At 45.8% G+C, this 21,183-nt stretch overlaps 1 protein-coding gene across 1 annotated transcript in view; it reads right to left on the bottom strand.

Annotated features, from left to right (window-relative positions):
• CCDC170 (coiled-coil domain containing 170) overlaps positions 1–21,183 on the bottom strand; it is a 123,349-nt gene that overhangs the window by 72,885 nt on the left and 29,281 nt on the right. Inside the window, exons 3-5 of the mRNA XM_056126319.1 lie at positions 20,151–20,407; positions 15,962–16,106; positions 10,354–10,539 (exon numbers count right to left, since the gene is read on the bottom strand). Of these exons, the coding sequence (XP_055982294.1) occupies positions 10,354–10,539; positions 15,962–16,106; positions 20,151–20,407 (588 nt within the window). The remainder of the gene's footprint in view (positions 1–10,353; positions 10,540–15,961; positions 16,107–20,150; positions 20,408–21,183) is intronic.

Consider the following 21,183-nt stretch of genomic DNA (forward strand, 5'->3'; position numbering starts at 1 on the left):
ACGGAAAGATGAAAAGAAAAGAAAAGAAAAGAAAAGAAAAGAAAAGAAAAGAAAAGAAAAGAAGAAAAAGTCTTCAGAGGCTATATGGTGGCCAAAAGTGAAGGGACTTTCGTGGACTATATGATGTCTCACTACGGTGAAAGCAAGATGAGGGAGACCTGTTCTCCTCTATTCTGAGCCTGACTTGCCACGGTGAACTGCCCAGCAGACCCACACAACACAGAGAGGAAGTGGTGCCCTCCCTGCTTCTGAGGAATCCCAGGAAAGGCAGGGAACTAGCTCACCAGACACATGGGGAGGGCGAGGCAGGAGGAAGGAGTCAACCCTGACCACAGCCAGGTGTGATCCCAAAACACAAAACAAGCAAACAAAATATGTCTGATTTCTTGTGAAACTTATCCTAATAAGTTCTCACTAGCAGAAAGGATTTCGACAGACCTCCACTCCTTAGGTAATAATATATTTCTTTCAATTTTCCTTGGAGGGGGCAGGTTGAGTTTCCTTCCCCGGCCCGAACAGAGCCCCGGCAGCCAAAGACCTCCAGAACCAGCCACAACTATGCTGAGACCACTCTCCACACGCATGAAGGAACCAGCAGAGGAACACAGGCATGCGGGTCCCGGGGCTGAGATCTCCAAGCCTGCTCAGATTGGGGCTGAGCATCCTCCACCCAGATCTTCCATATTCCAGTAGGCAGGGGTCACACCCACCATCTGACCCCCAGTGCCGTGTAATCCCATCAACCGCCAAGACCCAGAGACTATAAAACCCAGATCCCGGAAGCGCGCAGCCACATTTGTGGCCACGCAACATCTTATTATCTCACTCCTACTTTGGACAAACTGGCAGGCTACCAAATGTAACCTCCCCACACGGCAGAGTCTGGCAAACACCCCGTGGTGTACCCAATATGCCAAATACCAGTAACAATGATGGGTCTCATTCTCCTAATCCTGAAAGAGCCTTGAATATGGCATTTTTTAAAAATCTCAGGGCTAGGACGAAGGAGACGTTACTGGGGCCTGGTCGAGGCAATCGATGAACAACAGGATGATCGTGATCGTGATCAATTTATTTGTAAGATCAAACAACTGACAAAGTAAAATTTAAGCACCTGAGCAGCATCTATCCTGGGTACTTTATGAGCATCATGCCATTTATTCCCAAGAATAATTTTTTGGGGGCGGGAGGGGAGGCCTACCCAAGGTTGCTTGCTCAGGGATCACTCCTGATGGTGCTCGGGAACCATATGGGATACCGAGGATGGAACCCAGGTCAGCGTGTGAAAGGCGAGTAAGTGTCCACCTGCTGTCCTGTTGCTCTGGTTCCCTCCTAACAGTCAAAGAAATGGACCCTTAAACTATATTTCTGTTTTAGAAACCAAAATATGAAGGGTCAAGAGGTTTTAAAAACAAAACCTCCAGATGTCTCAGTTCACACAGATGATTCTGGTGCCAGAATGAAAAGGCCAACAACCTTAAGAGGAATGAGCAAAAGGTCCTTCGTTTCCCAAAGCTTTTTTTTTTTTAATTGTTGTATTTACTCTTGGTGAAATTAAGAAGTTATTCATGCTTGGGTCTCATGGATACAATGTTTCAACACCAGTATCCCTTCACCTGTGACCCCCTCCACCCAAACCCCACCCCACCCCACCAGTCTGCTTCTATGAAAAGTGTTTTATTGAAAAATAAGGTTTTGCACATCCATCACTGCTACTGACTGGCTTTCGCTCATAACACCTGAAAACGCTCTTGTTGGTGGAGTTACAGCAGTAAACTTTGATGGGGAAAGTCGTAGCAACCACACACAAAGGTGGGATATGCCCCCAGAAAGTCCACCCTAATGTAAATTAATGGTAAGTGCGTGAAAAACAAAACCTCAAAGCAACAAAACCTCTTAGCCCCTCTGCTCACTGTATTACCCAGTTCTCCTCTAAACATTCACTATGGCAGGGTTCCCAACCCAAAGAGGAGCAGGCAGATCCTTCTTATCCCAGGGCTTCCTAACACCAAACCCACCCCTTTTCCTTATTTACATCTAGATTTTAATTTTTTTATTGAATCCCTGTGAGATGGACCCTTACAAAGCTGTTCATGATTGGATTTCAGTCATGCAGTATTCCAACATCCATCCCTCCACCAGTGTCCATTTCCCAGCACCAGGGTCCCCAGTTTCCCTCCCATCACCCCCACTTCCCACCCCCTGCCTGCCTCTATGACAGGCAATTTTCCTCTCTCTTCTCTCTCTCTCTCTCTCTCTCTCCCCCTCCCTCCCTCCCTCCTTCTCCCTCTCTCTCTCTCTTTATCTCTCTCTTTATCTCTCTCTGTCTTTTCCTCACTCTCCCTCTCTCCCTTTCTCTTTCTCTCTCTCCTTTTGGGCATTGTGGTTTGCAATGTTGATACTGAAAGGTTATCAAGAATATCCCTTATCGAGCACCAAATAAAGGGTGTTGGGAGGATCCTCCTCCCAGGATGGGAGAAGCATGCTGAAAGTAGACTATAAACCAAACATGATTGCCACTCAATGCCTCTTTTGCAGACCACAACACCCAAAAGGAGAGAGAGAACAAAAGGGAATGCCCTGCCACAGAGGCAGGGTGGTATGGGGGGATGGGGGGTGGGAGGGATACTGGTATCCATGGTGGGAAATGGGCACTGGTGGAGGGATGGGTATTTGATCATTGTATAATTGAAACCCAAGCACAAAAATTTGTAAGTCTATAACTGTACCTCATGGTGTCTCACTAATAAAGAAAAAGAATATCCCTTATCTATTTTTAACCCTCAGATCTTGTCCAGCGTGATCATCCCCAGCTAATATTGTCATAGATGTCTCTTCTCTATCTCACCTACTCTCAGCCCCACACACAATTGTGGTTAGTTCGAACCACTGACAAGTCCTCCTAACCCCTATTTTTCCTGACCATGGACATACATCTAGATTTAATGAAAACGTGAACAATGTGCTGGAATGAGACTGTCTGAAATCCTATAGGTAAATTTAACTTCCACTGATATGAACATCAACAGTCTAGCCATATTGAGTGCTTGTGTGAAGGAGTGACTACTTTTCTTATTGTTGAGTCATGGGAAGATAACAAGATAAAAGGTTTTTTTTCTATGTAGGAGTACTGCTATTTATTCAGCCACTGATTAGCTGATTGAATTGGGCATGAACACCACCTTACTTTTTTTTTCATTTTTATAATTTTATTTATTGAATCACTGTAAGAGTAGTTACAAAGCTTTCGGGTCTAAGTCTCGGTCATACAACGAAACACCTGTACCTTCACCAGTACCCATTCTCCACCACCAAAAACCCAAGTATACCCCCATCCCACACCCTCCCCCTACCTGTGGGGCAGATAAATTCCACATTACTCTCTCATTACTTTGATCACATTCAATATTTTGACACCAGACCCACCATTATTGTTTGAGATTTTACTCCAACACTCAGATCTGCTGAGAAGGCAACAGAAGAAAATTTGTGTTCTATTGTTGGTTATGAATAGCATATGGTGTCACGTGGCTGCAGTAGGGCCATGTGATTTTGAAATTTCAAAATTTTAACACTTAAATCTGGAGGGATTTCTGCCAAAAGCCACTGAGTTTCGAGATTTGCTCCTGAGTCTCTGGGATCATGGCCGTTGAGCAACTTGATCAGGAGCCAGAGATGCCGTTCGTGGGCGATGACTTGGGGTCTCGTTGGTATGGGGAGGACATAACCGGCTCCACCCCCATCCCATGAGGCCTAACAAATTTCATCACTGCGGGCCCAAGTCTGACTGTCCAAAGGCCTCTGGGAGGATGATGGCCACCGAGCCGCCAAGGGGGAGCAGGCGGAGGGACAGCACCCTTTCCCCCCTGGGGTGGCCCCGGCGACAGTAACCTACTGTGGGATCCAGACGCATTTCTGCCAAAAGCGATAAAAGGTTTTAAGATCTGATAGCTTGTACTATCAGATACAATCCTCAATATCATCAACTGATAGTTTTCAAATATTAATACCCCCATCAGAATAATAAACTCTCATGTACAACCTCACGAGGACATTTCTCATTAAATCACTTAAGGATTTCTCCCAAACAGTGCCCCAGTCTGCAGCTATTCCTGGACAGTCATTCTGGACTTCATAATAAAGTAAGTTTCCAACCTCAAAAACAGAGCTTTAGGAAACATTTTGAAACTCTTTCTGAGACCATAAAAGTGTCAGGAAAGTTACCTGCTATCATTTTCCAGTATTAAATCTTTGAAGTCATAATACTATGAATGGGTACTTTATTCAAGACCTCATTTTTTATTATCCACTTTACTTTTTTAATGATTTTGGCAGAAAGTTCATCCCAAAGTGAATGTGTTTGCAAAGTCCAAAAGCATTGCATCATTTAGAAGACTCATGAGAAAAGGAGCAAGCGCTGCTATTTTAGTGGCCTTTTAGTGGCCTTTTATGACACCTTCTCATTCCCTACCACTAACCTCCAGAAGTGTTTCTATAAGTACGCATTACATTCTTTCTAACGTTCAAGCTTTTGTGATTTAATAATTGAATTCATTCATTCGCTGGGGAAGGCTGGGGGACTGCCTAGAGTGGTTCCACTGACAAATAATCATTGTCATTGGAATTGAACATAGGATGTAACTGTGACTATGCATGTCCAGAGGATTAATGATAAGAGCATAATAACATGGTGCCTGGGGGTTCAAATCCCAGCCTTGCATTAAGGAGCTGTGTAAACTGAAGCTAGGTACATAACCTCTCTGAGTACATGTAACACCATACTCACATTAATAATAAGTGATCTATGGAAAGTGAGCATGGTAGTAATAGTTGTTTATGATATCAACTGAAAAAACCTGAAAGCCTTAAACCCCATCCAATGGATTATTGGTGAAAAAATGGTTGAAAGTCACTTTGAAATAATTCTATGTATACTGTAAGACAAAGAAAATGAGAAAATATTAGAATTGAAAGATAGCAATAAAAATATATTTAGAAAACTTGAGATTGCCAGTATCCATTTATTGCTAAAAATGTACTAATAGACTTGTCCACTAATGAAATGACACCCAAGAGGCAATCAGCCCACCTAAAGCCTAAATCTGATTTTCTAAGCACCAAAGAAAGAAGAACTCAATGAACCTTAAAGAATTGGCTGAACTTAGTTACGATTTTTGATATGAAAAATTAGAAGCCTGGGATGTCATTTGTTAGAAAGCAAGGATACACTAGAAGATGAAGAGTCAGGTGATAGCGCCCCCAAATCCACTAAAAGGGTTTGCTGCTGACACAATCTGCTAAACTGGGGCACCTCCAACATGAATAAGACATTTTAGGGCAGTGGACACTTGCTTGCACGTGGCCGACCCGGGTGTGATCCCCAGCATCCCTCTCTTGAGCACTGCCAGGAGAGATGCCTGAGTGTAGAGCCATAAGTAAGCCCTGAACACTGCTGGATGTGCTCCCCCACCAATAAAAAGAATAAGAGATTGTAATACGGTACAGAAAGGAAAATGCACAGGCCCACAGGATTGAAAAAGAAAACTCAAATACGCCAAGCTTTTATTCAGAATAGAATGCCAGCTAACAAGTCAAAGGAATGAAAAAGTAAAGAGTACCACTTTCCCCTTCCCGTTAAATTAATCAAGAAGCAATCAGAGGTAATATCATCCAGTAAAGCCAACGGGAAAAAAAATAATCTCCCAAGAATCACCCCATAGATACCTCGCATAAGTGCAGAATTAGCAAATGTGCCATGGCGCTGAAGAGACGGGCAGCCTGAAGTGTCAAGGACAGTGGAACAATTCGACATCATTTATTTGCCTTTAATGTGACATAATACCAAGCATACATCTGGACCTTAGAAATATTCTTGCAAACAATCCAGCCTCTAGATCCAACTATAATTGACAGAGTACAAAGAAACATTAGACAACATCATGAAGCGAACAGTCCTGAACTCTCCCAAACCTCAATAAGCACAAAAACTATGGAAGAACTAGAATCAACAAGTGAAATGAATGAATCTTGACAAGATCTCAGTTAGAGGAAAAAAGTATCTCTCAGATGCACTCTGGGAGCTGGAGTGATAGCACAGTGGGTAGGGTGTTTGCCTTGCACATGGCCAACCCGGCTTTGATTCCCAGCATCCCATATGGTCCCCTGAGCACCACCAGGAGTAATACCTGAGTGCATGAACCAGGAGTATCCCCTGAGCATCGCTGGGTGTGACCCAAAAAGAAAAAAAAAAAACACAAGATGCACTCTGACAGCAAGAGCCAATTATTGGATCTCTGTGCCGTGTAACAAATTACCCCAAAATTATGGATTTGAGTCAGAAAACAGTTATTATCTCACAGTTTCCATCTCACAGTGAACAATAATGCCTCAATACCATCTGTGGAACTTTTCAAGCCCGCATGGCTTTTGGTACCCCAATCCTTTATGGGGTTTAATTCTTCCCTTTGTGTGTGGGTCGGGAATTGGAAAATGAATTAACTGGATCTTTCTGAATAAAACAATCTCTTTAGAGGTTGGAGGCAGTGTACAGAAAGTAAGGTGCCCAGCTTGCACTAGGGTAACCCACGTTCGATCCTGGCATCCCATAAGGTTCCCCGAGATCAGCAGGAATAACTCCTGAGCACAGAGTCAGGAGTAAATCCTGAGCAACATCTGGTGTGGACCAAAAATACAAACAAAAAAATTAAATTATATAGGGATTATGGTATTTGCCTCACATGCAGCTGACAGGGGTTCAATCCCCAGAACTGCACACGTTCCCCCCAAGCACCACCAGTAAGTGATCCCTGAGCACAGAGGCAGGAGTAAGCCCTATGTGCCCCTGAGTGTGACCCAAAAACAAACAAGCAAGATGTTAGGCAACTCATGCTCCAAGCATGTCAGGCCCATGGAAGCGATGGGTCTCATCTCCTGGAACCTGGGCTCAGGGCACCTGTGTGAGTTCTCGCCTGGCCACGGTGTCTCCCATGAGCAATGATTCCAATGAGACCAAAAGAACGTTTACAGTGATCTTATAAAGGATGAAAGGGGAAAATTACATATCCAGGTCTTACCTATTCCATGAAAACTCTAAAATGTATTAACACAAATTTGCTTTAAAAGTGTTATCAATGACAGGTGAGACATGATTACTTCTATAACAAGATCCAAGTATAAAACAAATTTTAATGTAATATACTTTAGATTCCAGAGTTGAAAATGTCTATATGTAGATGAGAATAGAAATTTTTATATTGTATTAAATGGTTTTAACTTTCTTGTTTACATAGGTCAGAATCATATAGTACTCACTAATGGGCCCCTACTGATTTATTTTCTGATCATTCTATTTGGCAGTTCTCAAAGTTTTATTGCAAGAAGCAATATGAAAGAAAATTTGTTATTTGCCAAAGTGGGCCAGTTGGGAGTAGGAGGGAAACTGGGCATACTGGTGAAGGAAAGGTCACACTGGTGGTGTTGGAACACCAAAAGTTTGAAACAACTGTATAAAGAACAACTTCATAAATCATGGTGTTTTCAATAAAAATCTATTTGTAAGAGAATCTGAAAGAAAAGACTCCATGTACAAGTCAGTCTTCAAAGTGACACCCATGACCTCTGGCTCACTCTACTTGAGTTCTATAGTCAGAAAGGATACACACGTGTCTATAACTTGCTTTTTAAGTGATTCTACAAATACTCATGCATACAACTGTTGCGTCAAAATGGAATTTAGTTACACCCTCATTGTCTTCCTGCACCTTTTTATCCATCTAAAATTTTTCCACATGGAAAGTGTAGAGGAAATTATTTGTAGGATCACACTGGACTTAATTTTGTCCCTCCACAGGTCCTTTGTTAAAGTCTTAACATCGAGTGCCATGGTACTTGGAAACAGGACCGTGGATGGGAGGTCACTGGGTTCAGATGGATGTCGGGACCGTGCTGGCATTAGTGCCCACTTTGGAAGGGGCACCAGAGAGTGTGCGACCACGTGGGGAAGCAGCCACCAAACACCTGGAAGGGAGCCCTCACCTAGAACCCCAGCCTAGGACTTGAGAGGCAAGAGCCTTTGATGAGGTCTCTCTGTGGGGCTTGTTTACGGTCATCCAAGCAGACTGAGACAAGGGTGCGACATGAGTGAAGGGACTTGATACCAATCATGAAATCTTATCTCTTCTCTGGACTCCAGAAAGAAGACATGGGCCCCAGCAGGTCCGGGCAATGGTCCCTTTGAGAAGTGGGTGCTCTATGGAGTGCTTTTAAGGGCTGAATGGGGGCCCCGCTCCACGCTAGGTCCCCGTGCATATTCAGGGGAGTCCATGTGAGGAGAGATAATGGGATTTGTGCAAAATACAAAGGAACTCTGAGCTTCCATGTGCACAGACATAAAGAGAAGCAGAAAACAGTGACTAGGACACAGGGCAGATGCTGGACTTATTGGAGCAAGTGGACTCAGGGTCCTCCACATGGGAGAGAATGTTGCATGGAATGTTTTTGTCTGCCTTTTTGGTTTCGGGGGCGACAAACAGCCATGCTCAGAGCTTAGCATGACTCTTGGAGGGAGCTCAGGGGACCATAAAGGATGCTAGGAATAGAACCCAGGTCTGTTACATGCAAGGCAAACGCCCTACCCGCTGTACTATGGCTCCAGCCCAGACCCTCAAACCACTTTTTTTTTTACTTTGTGGGTCACACCCAGTGATGTTCAGGGGATACTCCTGGCTCTGCACTCAGGAATTACTCCTGGCAGTGCTCGGGGGACCATACAGGATGCTGGGAATTGAACCCAGGTTGGCCACGTGCAAGGCAAACACCCTACCCGCTGTGCTATCGCTAGAGGGTTGAACTTGCCTATTTTTTGTCTCTGTGTAAATGAAACACTTCTCTCAGGGACTCCCACACAATGAATGGTTTTATTTCTTGACTTATGCATCATCGGTTTGGGGGACACACCTGGTAGTGCTTTGAGCACTACCCAAGCTCAGGGCTCAGGGGTCATTCTTGGCAGCTGCTTAAGGATACTATATGCAGTGCTGGGGCTTGAACCCGAGCTCTTGCATTTATAGCATGTGCTCCAGAGGCGGGAACGAAAGCACAGCAAGGAGCGGGGAGGGCATTTGCCTTGCACACAGCCAACTCTGGCGTTGGATCACCAGCATCCCATAAGGTGCCCTGAGTACCTCCAGGTGTAATTCCTGAGCACAGATCCAGGAATAATCCCTGAGCACCGCTGGGTGTGACTCAAGAAACCTAAATTAATAAATAAATAAATGAAGCACGTACTCCAGCCTGTCGTGCCTGATGGGAGGTTTCAGAGACAGAGCTGGTCTAGACCCTTAGACCATGATCACAGAAATCAGGTTCCCAAGGGAACCTTGGGAAGGAGTGAGTCCCATGGACTGAGGTGGGTGACACCAGCACTGAAACAGCAGACGTTTGAGATAACACTGCTCCTCTCAAAAATAGATATTTGCCAAATCAGTGTTCCTCCAAGAATGATAAGATGAATAAATAAAGGTTTATTATGGGGGGGGGCGGGGGACTGGAGAGATAATATAGCAGGTAGGGCATTTTCTTTGCACCTGGCTGACCCCAGTTCAATCCCCCACACTTTATGGGGTTCCCTGAGCCCCCTGTCAGAAGTGATCCCTGAGCGCAGAGCACCACTGGGTATGGCCCCTGATTTTTTTTCTTTTTGGGTCACACCCCGTGATGTACAGGGGTTCCTCCAGGCTCATGCACTCAGGAATTATATCTTTTTAATCAATTAAAAAGGGAGATGGTACTGCATTATAAAAAAAATAAACATTTTTATCAGGGGGTCCATATGGTGCTCAGGGGACCATATGGGATGCTGGGGATCGAACCCGGGATGGCCACGTGCAAGGCAAACGCCCTACCTGCTATACCTGCTATCGCTCGACCCCCCCAACTTTTTTTTTAAATAATAAAATTAATTTTTTATTTTAAATAAATTGTGAGCAAAGCTTCTGGGTGGCAGAAGAAAACGCATTAGGGAGAATCCATGTCTCCCCCATCTACCTCAGCGTCCACTAAAAATTGTGTCTCCCAGATGCAATTTAAAAAAAAAAAAAAACAGGATTCTTACGTGTCCTGAAAGATCCTTGTAGTTGAACCCGGGTAAGTCACGGTCTGGACAAACCTTCCCTTTGGAGTGTTTTCAATTTCCCTCTTTCTAATTAGAAAACCCTATCAAATGGTCTGCTGAGGTCACCCTGTCCCTTGGTGCCCCCGCGTGCCCTCCGCCCCCGCCCGGAGCAGCCTTGCGACACGGGTCAGCCCCGTGGGCGGCCGCGCGCCCCCGCCCGCGCCCCGCCCGCGCGCCCCTACCTGGCCCAGCCGCTCCCTCTCCTGCGCGCCCTGGGCCGCCCGCCGCTGCTCGCCCTGCAGCTCCGAGGCCAGCCTGGAGATGGTTTCTCTGTTCGCTTTGGCTTCCATCTCGTGCACGGCCCTCGCCTCTTCCAGAGTCACGATTTGTCCTTTCACCGTCGCGTTTTCCTCGCGCAGCTCTTGGAGCTGGAGAGAAAGCAATGAGCCACTGTCCCGTTAGAAACAACGAGCAAACTAACACACACACACACACACACACACACAAAGAGCAATTTCCACAGCTTCCTGCGAGCCACTTCCCCTCGGGACTGCTTTACACCACTGGAGGGGAATGGAAATTAGCACCATTTCTCCACGAGCTCCAAAAAAAAAGTCCCCTTTTCAAAGGCTTCCTGTACACACGGTGAGAATCGGGGCGCAGGTTCAAGAGAATCAAATGCTACAAGATGCACAATGAGAGCTCAGCTGAAAGTGCACACACACACACATGCACACAAACACACACATACACCCAGAGCCTCAGGTTGCTACAAGATACACAATGAGAGTTCAGCTAAAAGTGTGCGAGGACTTCTTATGTGCCTGTAGCCATCTGTTAGTATTCTATGAAGATGAGTCTATTCAGGTCTTTTGCTCATTTTTTCCATTGAGTTGTTTGTTATTGTTTTTGAGTTGCATGATTTTTATATGCATTTTGTATAGAAACCCTCCCTCTGGCGTATGGTATACAAGTATTCCTTCCTAATTCCTTGATTTCCTTCTAGTTTTGTAGTAGCTATCTTTGCTGTATAAAAGCTTTTAAACTTCAAAAAAATAAAATAAAAGTATGCGTGCGTGCGGGCATACACACACACACACAGCCTGAGGTTATTACAAGACGCACAGAGTTCAGCTCAAAGTGCACACACGCACACACACACAGAGTCTGAGGTTAGTACAAGATACACAATCAAAGTTCAGCTAAAAGTGCACACACACGCAGCCTGAGGTTGTTACAAGATGCACAATAAGAGTTCAGCTAAAAATGCACACACACTACAAGATGCACAATAAGAGTTCAGCTAAAAATGCACACACACTACAAGATGCACAATGAGAGTTCAGCTAAAAGTGTGTGTGTGCACGCGCACACACACACACACACAAAGCCTGAGGTTACTACAAGATACCAATGAGAGTTCAGCTAAAAGTGCACCCACACACAGAGCCTGAGGTTGCTACAAAGTGAACAATGAGAGTTCAGCTAAAAATGTGCAGGCACAGACACACACACACACACACACACACACACACAGAGCTCAAGGTCACTACAAGATGCACAATGAGAGTTCAGCTAAAAGTGCACACGCACACACAGAGCCTGAGTTCAGCTAAAAGTGCATGTGCACGCGCGCGCGCGCGCGCACACACACACACACACACACACACACAGAGCAAGCACCAGGCTCAGAGGTCACAACAAGGCGCAAACAGGAAGCCGAGTTTTCAGCCCACATCCCTTGCGGGGCTCTGTATGCCATAAACCACAGCTAGCAACTGGGGAGTAGGATTAATGCAGAGGAGACACACGGGGCGGCCCCTTCACGCCCTGTACACGGAGGAAAAGCGTGCGGCACCCCTGGGGTGGGGGGCTTCTCCAACTCTGCCCCGGGGACCTCCGCTTGCTAACCGGGACTGTTTCTAGGATTTGCAGCAGGGAGCGGGAGAGAAGTGAAAGTCGCTGGCTGGAGGCCCGCCCGGGATCGGCCGGTGCAGCCCGGCTCCCTCCTTTAGCCCACGAGGACACCTACAGGAGGACCTGAGATCCGCAGGACAGCCTGCCTGCAGCGCGGGAAAGTGACCTCCTCCTCCACAGCCTCTTGCCAGACTTTCCTCCAGCTGCAAGCCCCTCCCCCACACTCTGCAAAAGTCCCATCCGAGGCACCCCATACCTCTAGCCTGCTCCGTGTTCTGTCTCTTGGTCCCAAATGTGCTGCTTGTTTGGGTTGGTTTCTTGCTCTCAAACAGTGCTCAGGGGGCCCGTGGTTTTTTTTGAGCCAACTTGGCCCATGGTTCCACTGAAGGCGGAGGATGGAGCCATGCTCTGTCTACAGGGTGCTGGAGATTGTTGGTGTTCCCAGTGACTGTATTTGGGCAGGACGCCTGGGCCACTCCTGACAGTGCTCAGGAGCCTGCATGACTGCACCCAGCAATGCCTGGGGGCTATCGGGTGCTGGAGGTGAAAGCAGGGTCCCCTCGTGCAGGGTGTCCCACTCAGCCCCTGTGTTATTTCTCCATCCCCTTAATTTCTTTCCCTTCCCATTTTCTTTCAGCAGGGATCAAACCCAGGTCTCATCATGCAAGGCGGGTGCTTTTCTACTCAGCTCATCTCTGACTGGTGATTCGGTTTTCTTCTTTGTACCCTTCACACTTTCTGGTACAACATTGGGCTTTTAAAAATAAAAAACGCCCTCTTCATCTTTCCCCCATAAGTGTGAAAACTCAGGACCGGAGAGCTAGTACAGAGGGTAGAGTACCGGCCTTGCACACAGCCCACCCACATTCGATCCTCAGAACCACATATCATCCCCGGAGCACAGAGCCAGGAGTGACCCCTAAGCACTACTGAATGTGCCCCCTGCAAAAAAAGAAAGAAAGAAGGGAGGGAGGGAGGGAGGGAGGGAGGAAGGGAAGGAAGGAGGAAGGAAGGAAGGAAGGAAGGAAGGAAGGAAGGAAGGAAAGGAGGGAGGGAGGGAGGGAGGAAGGAAGGAAGGAAGGAAGGAAGGAAGGAAGGAAGGAAGGAAGAGAGGGAGGGAGGGAGGGAGGGAGGGAGGGAGGGAGGGAGAGAGGGAGGGAGGGAGACAAAGAGGAAGGAAGGAAGGATGGAAGGAAGGAAGGAAGGAAGGGGAAAGAAGAAAGAAAGAAAGAAAGAAAGAAAGAAAGAAAGAAAGAAAGAAAGAAAGAAAGAAAGAGAGAGAAGGAAGGATGGAAAGAAAGAGAGAAAACGAAAAAAAGAGAGATAAAGAGAGAGGAAGAGAGAAAGAAGGAAGAAAGAGAGAGAGAGAAAGAAGAAAGAGAGAGAGAGAGAGAGAGAGAGAGAGAGAGAAAGAAAGAGAAAGAAAGAACAGAATGAAAACACAAGCAGAGCATATGCCAGCACCCAGACCAGCCTTGTCTGTCGGGGGCGCTCACGAAACATGATGTGGGTTCATAAAACCCCAGGAAGTTTGTCGATGCTTGCCTGTTGATGAAGGCAGGAAGGAGGAGGAGACTGTGGAAAGGAACAAGTGAGTTTTGTCCTCCTCCCCAGGGGGATGCCCAGCAGGGACTGACCAAGCACCAGCCCTCTGGCCACCTGCGCAGAGCGAGAAAGCCCTGGAATCTCAGCATCCACTTGAAATGCAGGTTCCAGAAGCATAAACTTTGCATGCAGGAAGCCCGGGTTTCAACCCAGCTGCTGCATGATCAGACCTTGAACCAACACCGAGTGTGTGACCTGGGAATTAATAAAGCAAGCCAGTGCACTGCGGGTTCCATCAGTATTGGGGTACAGAGTGCCACACAGCCAGGGGTCACTGTCAGTTAAAGAGAATCACTCCCCGTCCCCAAGAGGAAGGGCTCCCGTCTGCATGCAGAGCCATGAGGGGGCACTGACTGCGGGAGGACATGGAGGGGACGAGGGGAATGGAACTGCCTGGAAGGAATGGTCAGGGCAGGGGAGCAGGCTTCAGGTGGGCTGCTGTGAAGGTGCCAGGCGCTTCGGAGGGAAGGGGTGTTCCTTGCTATTTGGTACCTGGCCTGTAGGCTGCGTGGGTAGGTAGATGGGGGCCCAGCATCTGAGAAGTGGGTGGAGGTAGGCTCTTGCACGTGGCTTGCCCCGGGAAACCTGCTCCCAGAACCACAGCCGCTCCTGAGCAGCCAGAACCCAAAGCGTTAGAAAGATAGGAAAGGCTCAAAGAGAGAGGACAGAGGTGAAGATGTTTGCCTGGCATCCTGCCCACCCTGGCACTGCCTACAGTCCTTGAACACCTCCAGGGGTCACTTCTGAGCAAGAGCCAGGAAGTGCCTCTGAGCAACCACCAGGTGTGGCCCAAAGATGCCCCAGCACCGCCCCCACAAAAAAAAATAAATAAAAAGTCTGATTAAGAGGGTAGCAACACCTGGATTCACCTCCTAGAAGCTGAGAGTTGGAGGATGTCCTGAAAGGAATTTGGTTATTTTGTTGTTGTTGTTTGTTTGTTTGTTTTGCTTTTGGGGTCACACCCAGCAATGCACAGGGGCTACTCCTGGCTCTGCACTCAGGAATTACTCCTGGCGGTGCTCAGGGGACCATATGGGATGCTGGGAATCGAATCCGGGTCGACCGCATGCAAGGCAAGCACCCTACCTGCTATGCTATCACTCCAGTCCCTGAAAGGAATTTCTTAATTCCTTCTGCTGAAGATTTTCCTTTTGGGCTTTAGAGATCATCCCAGTCTATAGCACAGTGTGTACCTAACAGCCAGGCCCTGGTGACAGGACAGGCTGAGGGAGAAGGATGGGGGTGGGGGGAGAGGAAAAAGGAGGGAGAGAAGGAAAAGGAGGAGGAGGAGGGGGAAAAGGCAGAGGAGGAGGGAGAGGAGAAAAAGAGGAAGAGAGGAAAGGAGGTGAGGAGAAAGGGGGAAACGGAAAAGAGGGAGGAGGAAGAGGAGAAGAGGAGGAGGAGGAAGAGGAAGAGGAGGAAGAGGAGGAGGAAGAAGAGGAGGAGGAGGAGGAGAAAAGGGAAGGAGGGGAGGAGACACTTGGGTGCTCTGGAAGCCTTTGGACCTGAACTTCCCAAGTGTATCAGTGAAGAGGGACTTTGCGGAGCAACACAACGCTACTGGCACTTATCAGAGTGAGACCAGAGGACCTTTGAGGACAGCCACCCCATCCTGCATGAGACCATGGGTGCAATTCCCAGACACCAAAAAAAAAAAAAAGGAAGCCAAGAATGGTGGCAAAGAAACCCGTAAGGAAGCAAGAGCGGGAAGAGCCACAAAGGAATAGACACGGGGCTCGCTCCAGGGCTGCAAATGCCCAGTGAGTCCCTGCTGTGACCACAAAGGCCCACCTTACTAGCAAGCAGGAGGTTTAGTCGTACTCAACGTAAAAATTCCAAAGTGTTTTTAGAATCTCATGACCTTACACCCAATGGGTCGCTCAGAAAGGACACAGAGCTGGCGTGGTGGGAATGCGTGTTTCTGTCACAACAAAATCTCTGCATGTTCGTTTGTTTGCTTGTATTTTTGCTTTGGGGGCCACACTTAGTGATGCTCAGCGGGTAATCATGCTCTAAGGACCATATGACTGATGGGTAAGGCAAGAACCCTATCTGCTGTACTTTATCTCCAGTTCATGTCATTAACTGAATTATTAATGGATGGACAACAGGTCTGAGACAAGTAGAGTCTAGGCCAATAGATTTCATTTGGATTATAAGAAATCCCATGTAATGTCAGGAAAGCTCTCAATATCGAGGCTCGGGGGGGAGGCCAGCTCTGTCCCTGGTTGTCAATCGATATCACACTTGGGGATTTTTCCCCTGCTCCTGCCACCCAAGACTCAACCACAGCGCAGACCAGAGTGGTTTCAATCTGCATACAAACACCTTTAGAATTAAATCTTCATCAGAAGCCTCTTGGTTCTTCTCGTCTGGATCCAAGCTCTCACGGAGCTGAGCTAGGAACTCCTCGTGTCTCCTGCAATTCTTCGAGATTTGATTCTTAGTCTCTTCATTTTCCGTTAAACACTTTCTGTTGGGAAAACAATAAAACAAGTCAAGTTGGAAGACCACGGAAGATCAGACGCAGAATCCAGCACTGTCATACAAACATAGTTGAGATAGGAAAAAGGGGGGTCGGGGGAGAGTAATTGTGGGTACCTGCATTTTGCAGATAGGGAGGGGGTCCTCCTGGCATCTGAGATCTAGGGAGATAGACTCCCGGCCTTCTCTCCACCCCCAACCTTTTCAAAGCTGTCAAACAGCCCCTCTAGATCCTCATGGATCGACAGGGATTCACACAGCCAAGGATGTGTGTTGAGGCTTTGTAGGGAAGGGAAAGTTGCTGATTCAGTTCTAGGGGATCGTGCTTTGCTTTGCTGTCAAAGATGATACAGTGACCTATCAGAGTTAGTAAGGGCATCTTCCGGTTCACAGGTCAGTATGACTGTAATATATTAGATAAACAGACAGACAGACAGATATTATCAGAAGCAGGGTTTGTTCCCCTCTCTAGGAAAAAGAAGTGTTCAGTCATTACTAATTTTCACACTCCCTCTGAGTCTTGAAAAGAGTAAATGGACTAGGCCAGTCAAAGATACTCAACAGATTGATGCCCTACTCTGAATATTTTATTTGAAGACTCAGGTAGTTTCACTGAAACAGCATCATCTATTTTGCACGCAGATTATTTAAATGTAAGGCAGATAATTTTAGAAAGTAGATATATTTTAAAAGCAAGTCATAATCAGTTCAGTAATTTGGTAGTATGTTTCAGTATACCCCAGAGAATAAACATGATTATAGCTTTCCCTTTTTACCACGTTGAGTGTTTACTGTGAATTATTTCACTCTGTTCAGAGAACTACAAAACATGTAATTGCATATTCTCAAAGGCTTGTTATATTTTTATTTAGAAAAATGCATGACAAAAAAGACCAACATCAATATACCTCTAAGTTCTCAGTTTTAGCATATGAAAGGTAACTTTCTTTTTGGTGCACCTGACTCATTAAAAGCACAGTTAGTGCTACAGGTTTACATATATATATATATATATATATATATATATATATACAAACATTAACTCATATGATTTTAATCTTTTTTATCTATTCTAAGAGCTTCCAAATTGCAGCTTGGTGTATGTTTTTAAAAATAAACTAGGAGCTGGAGCGATAGTACAGTGTATAGGGCACTTGCCTTGCACGCGGCCAACCCAGGTTCCATTCCTGGTATCCCATATGGTCCCCCAAGCATTGCCAGGAGAATTCCTGAGTGCAGAGCCAAGAGCAACCCCTGAGCACCTCCAGGTGTAGCCCAAAATCCAAGTGGTTAAAAAAAAATGCTTGGATGATGGAGGTAAATCACTTAGCAATATTCAGTATAAAGAGTCAATAGCAACTTGGTTACTATTTTTTTAGAAAACAACATCATAAACGACTTTCAGAAATATCTCATTTCCAGTGAAACTTGCCCATCTCATTTGTGTACAACCGAAAGTGCTGCTCAGAAAAACACGTGAACTACTGCTTTTCAGGAATCATAAGGTTTTGAGTAATTTTAATTTCTTTGGCACTTTTAAATGTAAAGAAACTTTTTCACAGTGACTATATATCATTTTATTACTTGGTTATCTCATTTAAGTGATCACTTATTCTACACCTGGATCTATTAAAGGTACTAAAGATGAGTAATAAATAATATAAAAATACACATTCATATTCCACTGGTCAGCATTCTAGTATGAAATACAATCATTAAAATAGTATTATTATTTTGATGAACATTAAATGAGTATTAAATGACTAATGTGATATTGAAAGTATGGATAAAATTCAGCAAGAAAGGCTGGAGCAATCGTACAGCAGGTAGGGCATTTGCCTTGCCTCGGCCGACCCGGGTTCAATTCCCAGCATCCCATATGGTCCACTGAGCATCGCCAGGAGTAATTCCTGAGTGCAAAGCCAGGAGGAACCCCTGAGCATCGCCAGGGATGACCCAAAAAGCAAATAAATAAATAAATAAATTCAGCAGGAAAGGAAATAAGTATTGGAGGAAAGAGGGGTGCAATTCTCACTCCAGTGACTCATGAAAGATGTCACTGTGAAGTGAGTATAAAACTTGGAAACACAGAGAGAACCCACCTGGTACCTGGAGAAAGAGTTTCCTGCCAAAGGAAGTGGCAAGACCACTGCTCTGAAGTGGGGGCTTGTAGTAGTACCAAGATCTCACCAATGTAGCACCACACTGGGGGTGCTGATGGCATAGCAGGGAAGTCAGATAGCTGGGAAGGAAAGCCGGGGAGGAAGGGCAGGAGAGAGAGTACAGAATTAAGGCCTTGAACGTGGCTTTCACAGGTTTGATCAACAGCACCACGGAGCACTGTCAGCAATGGTCGCTGAGCACAGAGCCAGGAGTAAGCCCTGAGCACAACTGGGTGAGCCCCAAAACAAAAACCAGAAAGGGAGGATAAAACCCAGCAAGTGTAGTCTTCTGGGAGGCAAAAGAAGAACATGGTTTTGAGAGAATCCAGGTGACGAATGAAGCAGTAAGTGAAATGAGAGAATGATTAACCATTTTCCCTTCAATACGTGGTTACTCACTCTCCCAGTGAGTGATTTCAAGAGGAATGGATCCCTGAAAAGGGAGACTGAGAATTAGAGGCAATGAGCCCACACTCGCATCTGAAGAGTCAGCAGGAACGAGAGAGAGAGAGAGGTCAGGAGGTGGAAATGTTGGGTGTTTTCTTTTTGATGGAACTGCCACAGTAAATATCAAATATTAAAATATATATCAAATATTTTATTTTAACATTATTTCCATTACTATATATAGAATTGACAAAGTGTTTTAGAGACAAGGACTTTCCGATTTTCTCCTAATAGCCACCTTTGGCCAGAACCAAGTATGGAAAGTCTAGGTTTCATGAACTCCCCACATGAACGGCAGTAACACCTCATGAATGTTTTCGTAACTAGTTTCTGAATGAACACCTCTCTTGGCTGGCATCTCCAATTAAACCTCTACTTAAGGGAAATCTTCCAAGGCTGGAGAGATAGTACAGTGGGCAGGGAATTTGTTTTGCATGTGATCCACCCAGGTTTGACCCCTCACATTCTGTATGGTCCCTTGAGTACCACCGGGAGTAAGAACAGAGGCAGTAGTAACCCGTGAGCATCGCTGGATATGGCAAAAAACAAAAAGAAAGAAAGAAAGAAAGAAAGAAAGAAAGAAAGAAAGAAAGAAAGAAAGAAAGAAAGGCAAACTTCCAGTTTGTACATATGAGCATCAGAGCCTAACACAGAGGCCCCATACATATCCAGGAAAATGCTACATGGGGAGACTTTAGAAATGAGCTTGAAGAGGGGAGTCTCAAGACTTCAAAGATGCTGGGGTTAGTCACTTTAGTTGGTGGGGGAAGATTTAGGGCTGCACTCAGCAGAACTCAAGTGTTACTTCTAGCTCCATGCTCAAGGGATGCTCCTGGCACTGCTCAAAGAACCACATGGTGCCAGGAATGAACTAGAGTTGGCCACATGCAAGGCAGGTGCCCCAAGCCCTGTCTTATGTCTCCAGTCCAAATCCAGTAATTTTTTTTTTTTTTTTTGCTTTTTTGGGTCACACCCAGTGATGCTCAAGGGTACTCCTGGCTCTGCACTCAGGAATTACTCCTGGCAGTGTTCAGGCTCGACCATATGGGATGCCAGGGATTGAACCCAGGTCGGCTGTGTGCAAGGCAAACACCCTACCCGCTGTACTATGCTCTCCGGCCCCAAGCCAGTAGTATTTTAACTGAGTTTTAGGGCCAGTACTTTCAGTGGTGTCATCTGTTGAGGACAGAGCAAGAGGATAGCAGGTAGAACCGTGCCTCGCACACAACCAACCTAGGTTCAATCCCCCAGAACCCCATATGGGTCCCTGAACACTGCCAGGAGTGATTCCTTCATACAGAGCCAGGAGAAATCCCCAAGCATTGCTGTGTGTGGCCCAAACCCATCAAAAAAATAGAGGTGTTATCTGCCATCAGATGTTGTTATCACAAACTCAACTGAGATACATATTAAAAGCATCTTACTGTAATTTCTCATGTAGTTCTATGACTTTCTTCTTTAACTCCTCGTTCTCCTTGATGGCCTGGTGAGCTGTGATTTCTGTTCGAATTTTAGAATTGGAAAGTACTACCAATTCTTGCTCTAACTCCTGAACTCTGTCTCTCAAAGAGGTGAGGAGAGATGATTTCCGAGCATTGTTTTCTTTGTAGCTCTCCATTTCTGCTTTCAACTCTTGGCAGGAAGCTTCTTTGGACAGCATCTTAGAGCGAAGGTCTCGAAGCTAACATGGAAAAGAAGTAAGAAGATTTTTTTTTTTAAATGACGCTATAAGCTTAAAGTCCCTTCAAGAAATCCCAACCCATACTTTCAATTTTCACTCTTTCCTTCACAACTTAATCCAAGCTTACTTTATTCTCATTTGTGTAATTGGATTCCCAGAGGGAACATTAGGCCCAAATAATGGACTTCATGGAGAAAGTAGATCCGGTTCTGCTGTCGTGATTTGCATTCCAGTAGTTCCATTGTGGGCTGGAGTGATAGCACAGTGGTAGGGCGTTTGCCTTGTGCGAAGCCAGACTGGTTGAGCCGGGTTCGATTCCTCTGCCCCTCTAGGAGGCCCGGCAAGCTACCGAGAGTATCTCGCCCACACGGCAAAGCCTGGCAAGCTACCTGTGACGTATTTAACATGCCAAACACAGTAACAAGAAGTCTCAAAAAATAAAATGGAGACGTTACTGGGCCCACTCGAGCAAATCCATGAACAATATGCCAAACACAGTAACAAGAAGTCTCAAAAAATAAAATGGAGACGTTACTGGGCCCGCTCTAGCAAATCCATGAACAATGGGAGGACAGTGTTTTGTTTGTTTAGTTCCATTGTCATAGTTGGTGAAAAATTACTGAGCCAACATATCACAGAATTTGCTGGCTCTTCATCACATTTCCTAGAGGACCTACATACTGCTTCCTCTATATACTGTGAAAGTAAAGTTCCAGAGAAACTAAAGCCATTCCAAGAAAATAATGGCATGCCAGTGCATCAGAAAGGTAAAGTGG

The sequence above is a fragment of the Sorex fumeus genome, unplaced genomic scaffold (assembly GCF_029834395.1).
Source record: "Sorex fumeus unplaced genomic scaffold, SorFum_2.1 ptg000061l, whole genome shotgun sequence".
Classification (NCBI taxonomy): domain Eukaryota; kingdom Metazoa; phylum Chordata; class Mammalia; order Eulipotyphla; family Soricidae; genus Sorex; species Sorex fumeus.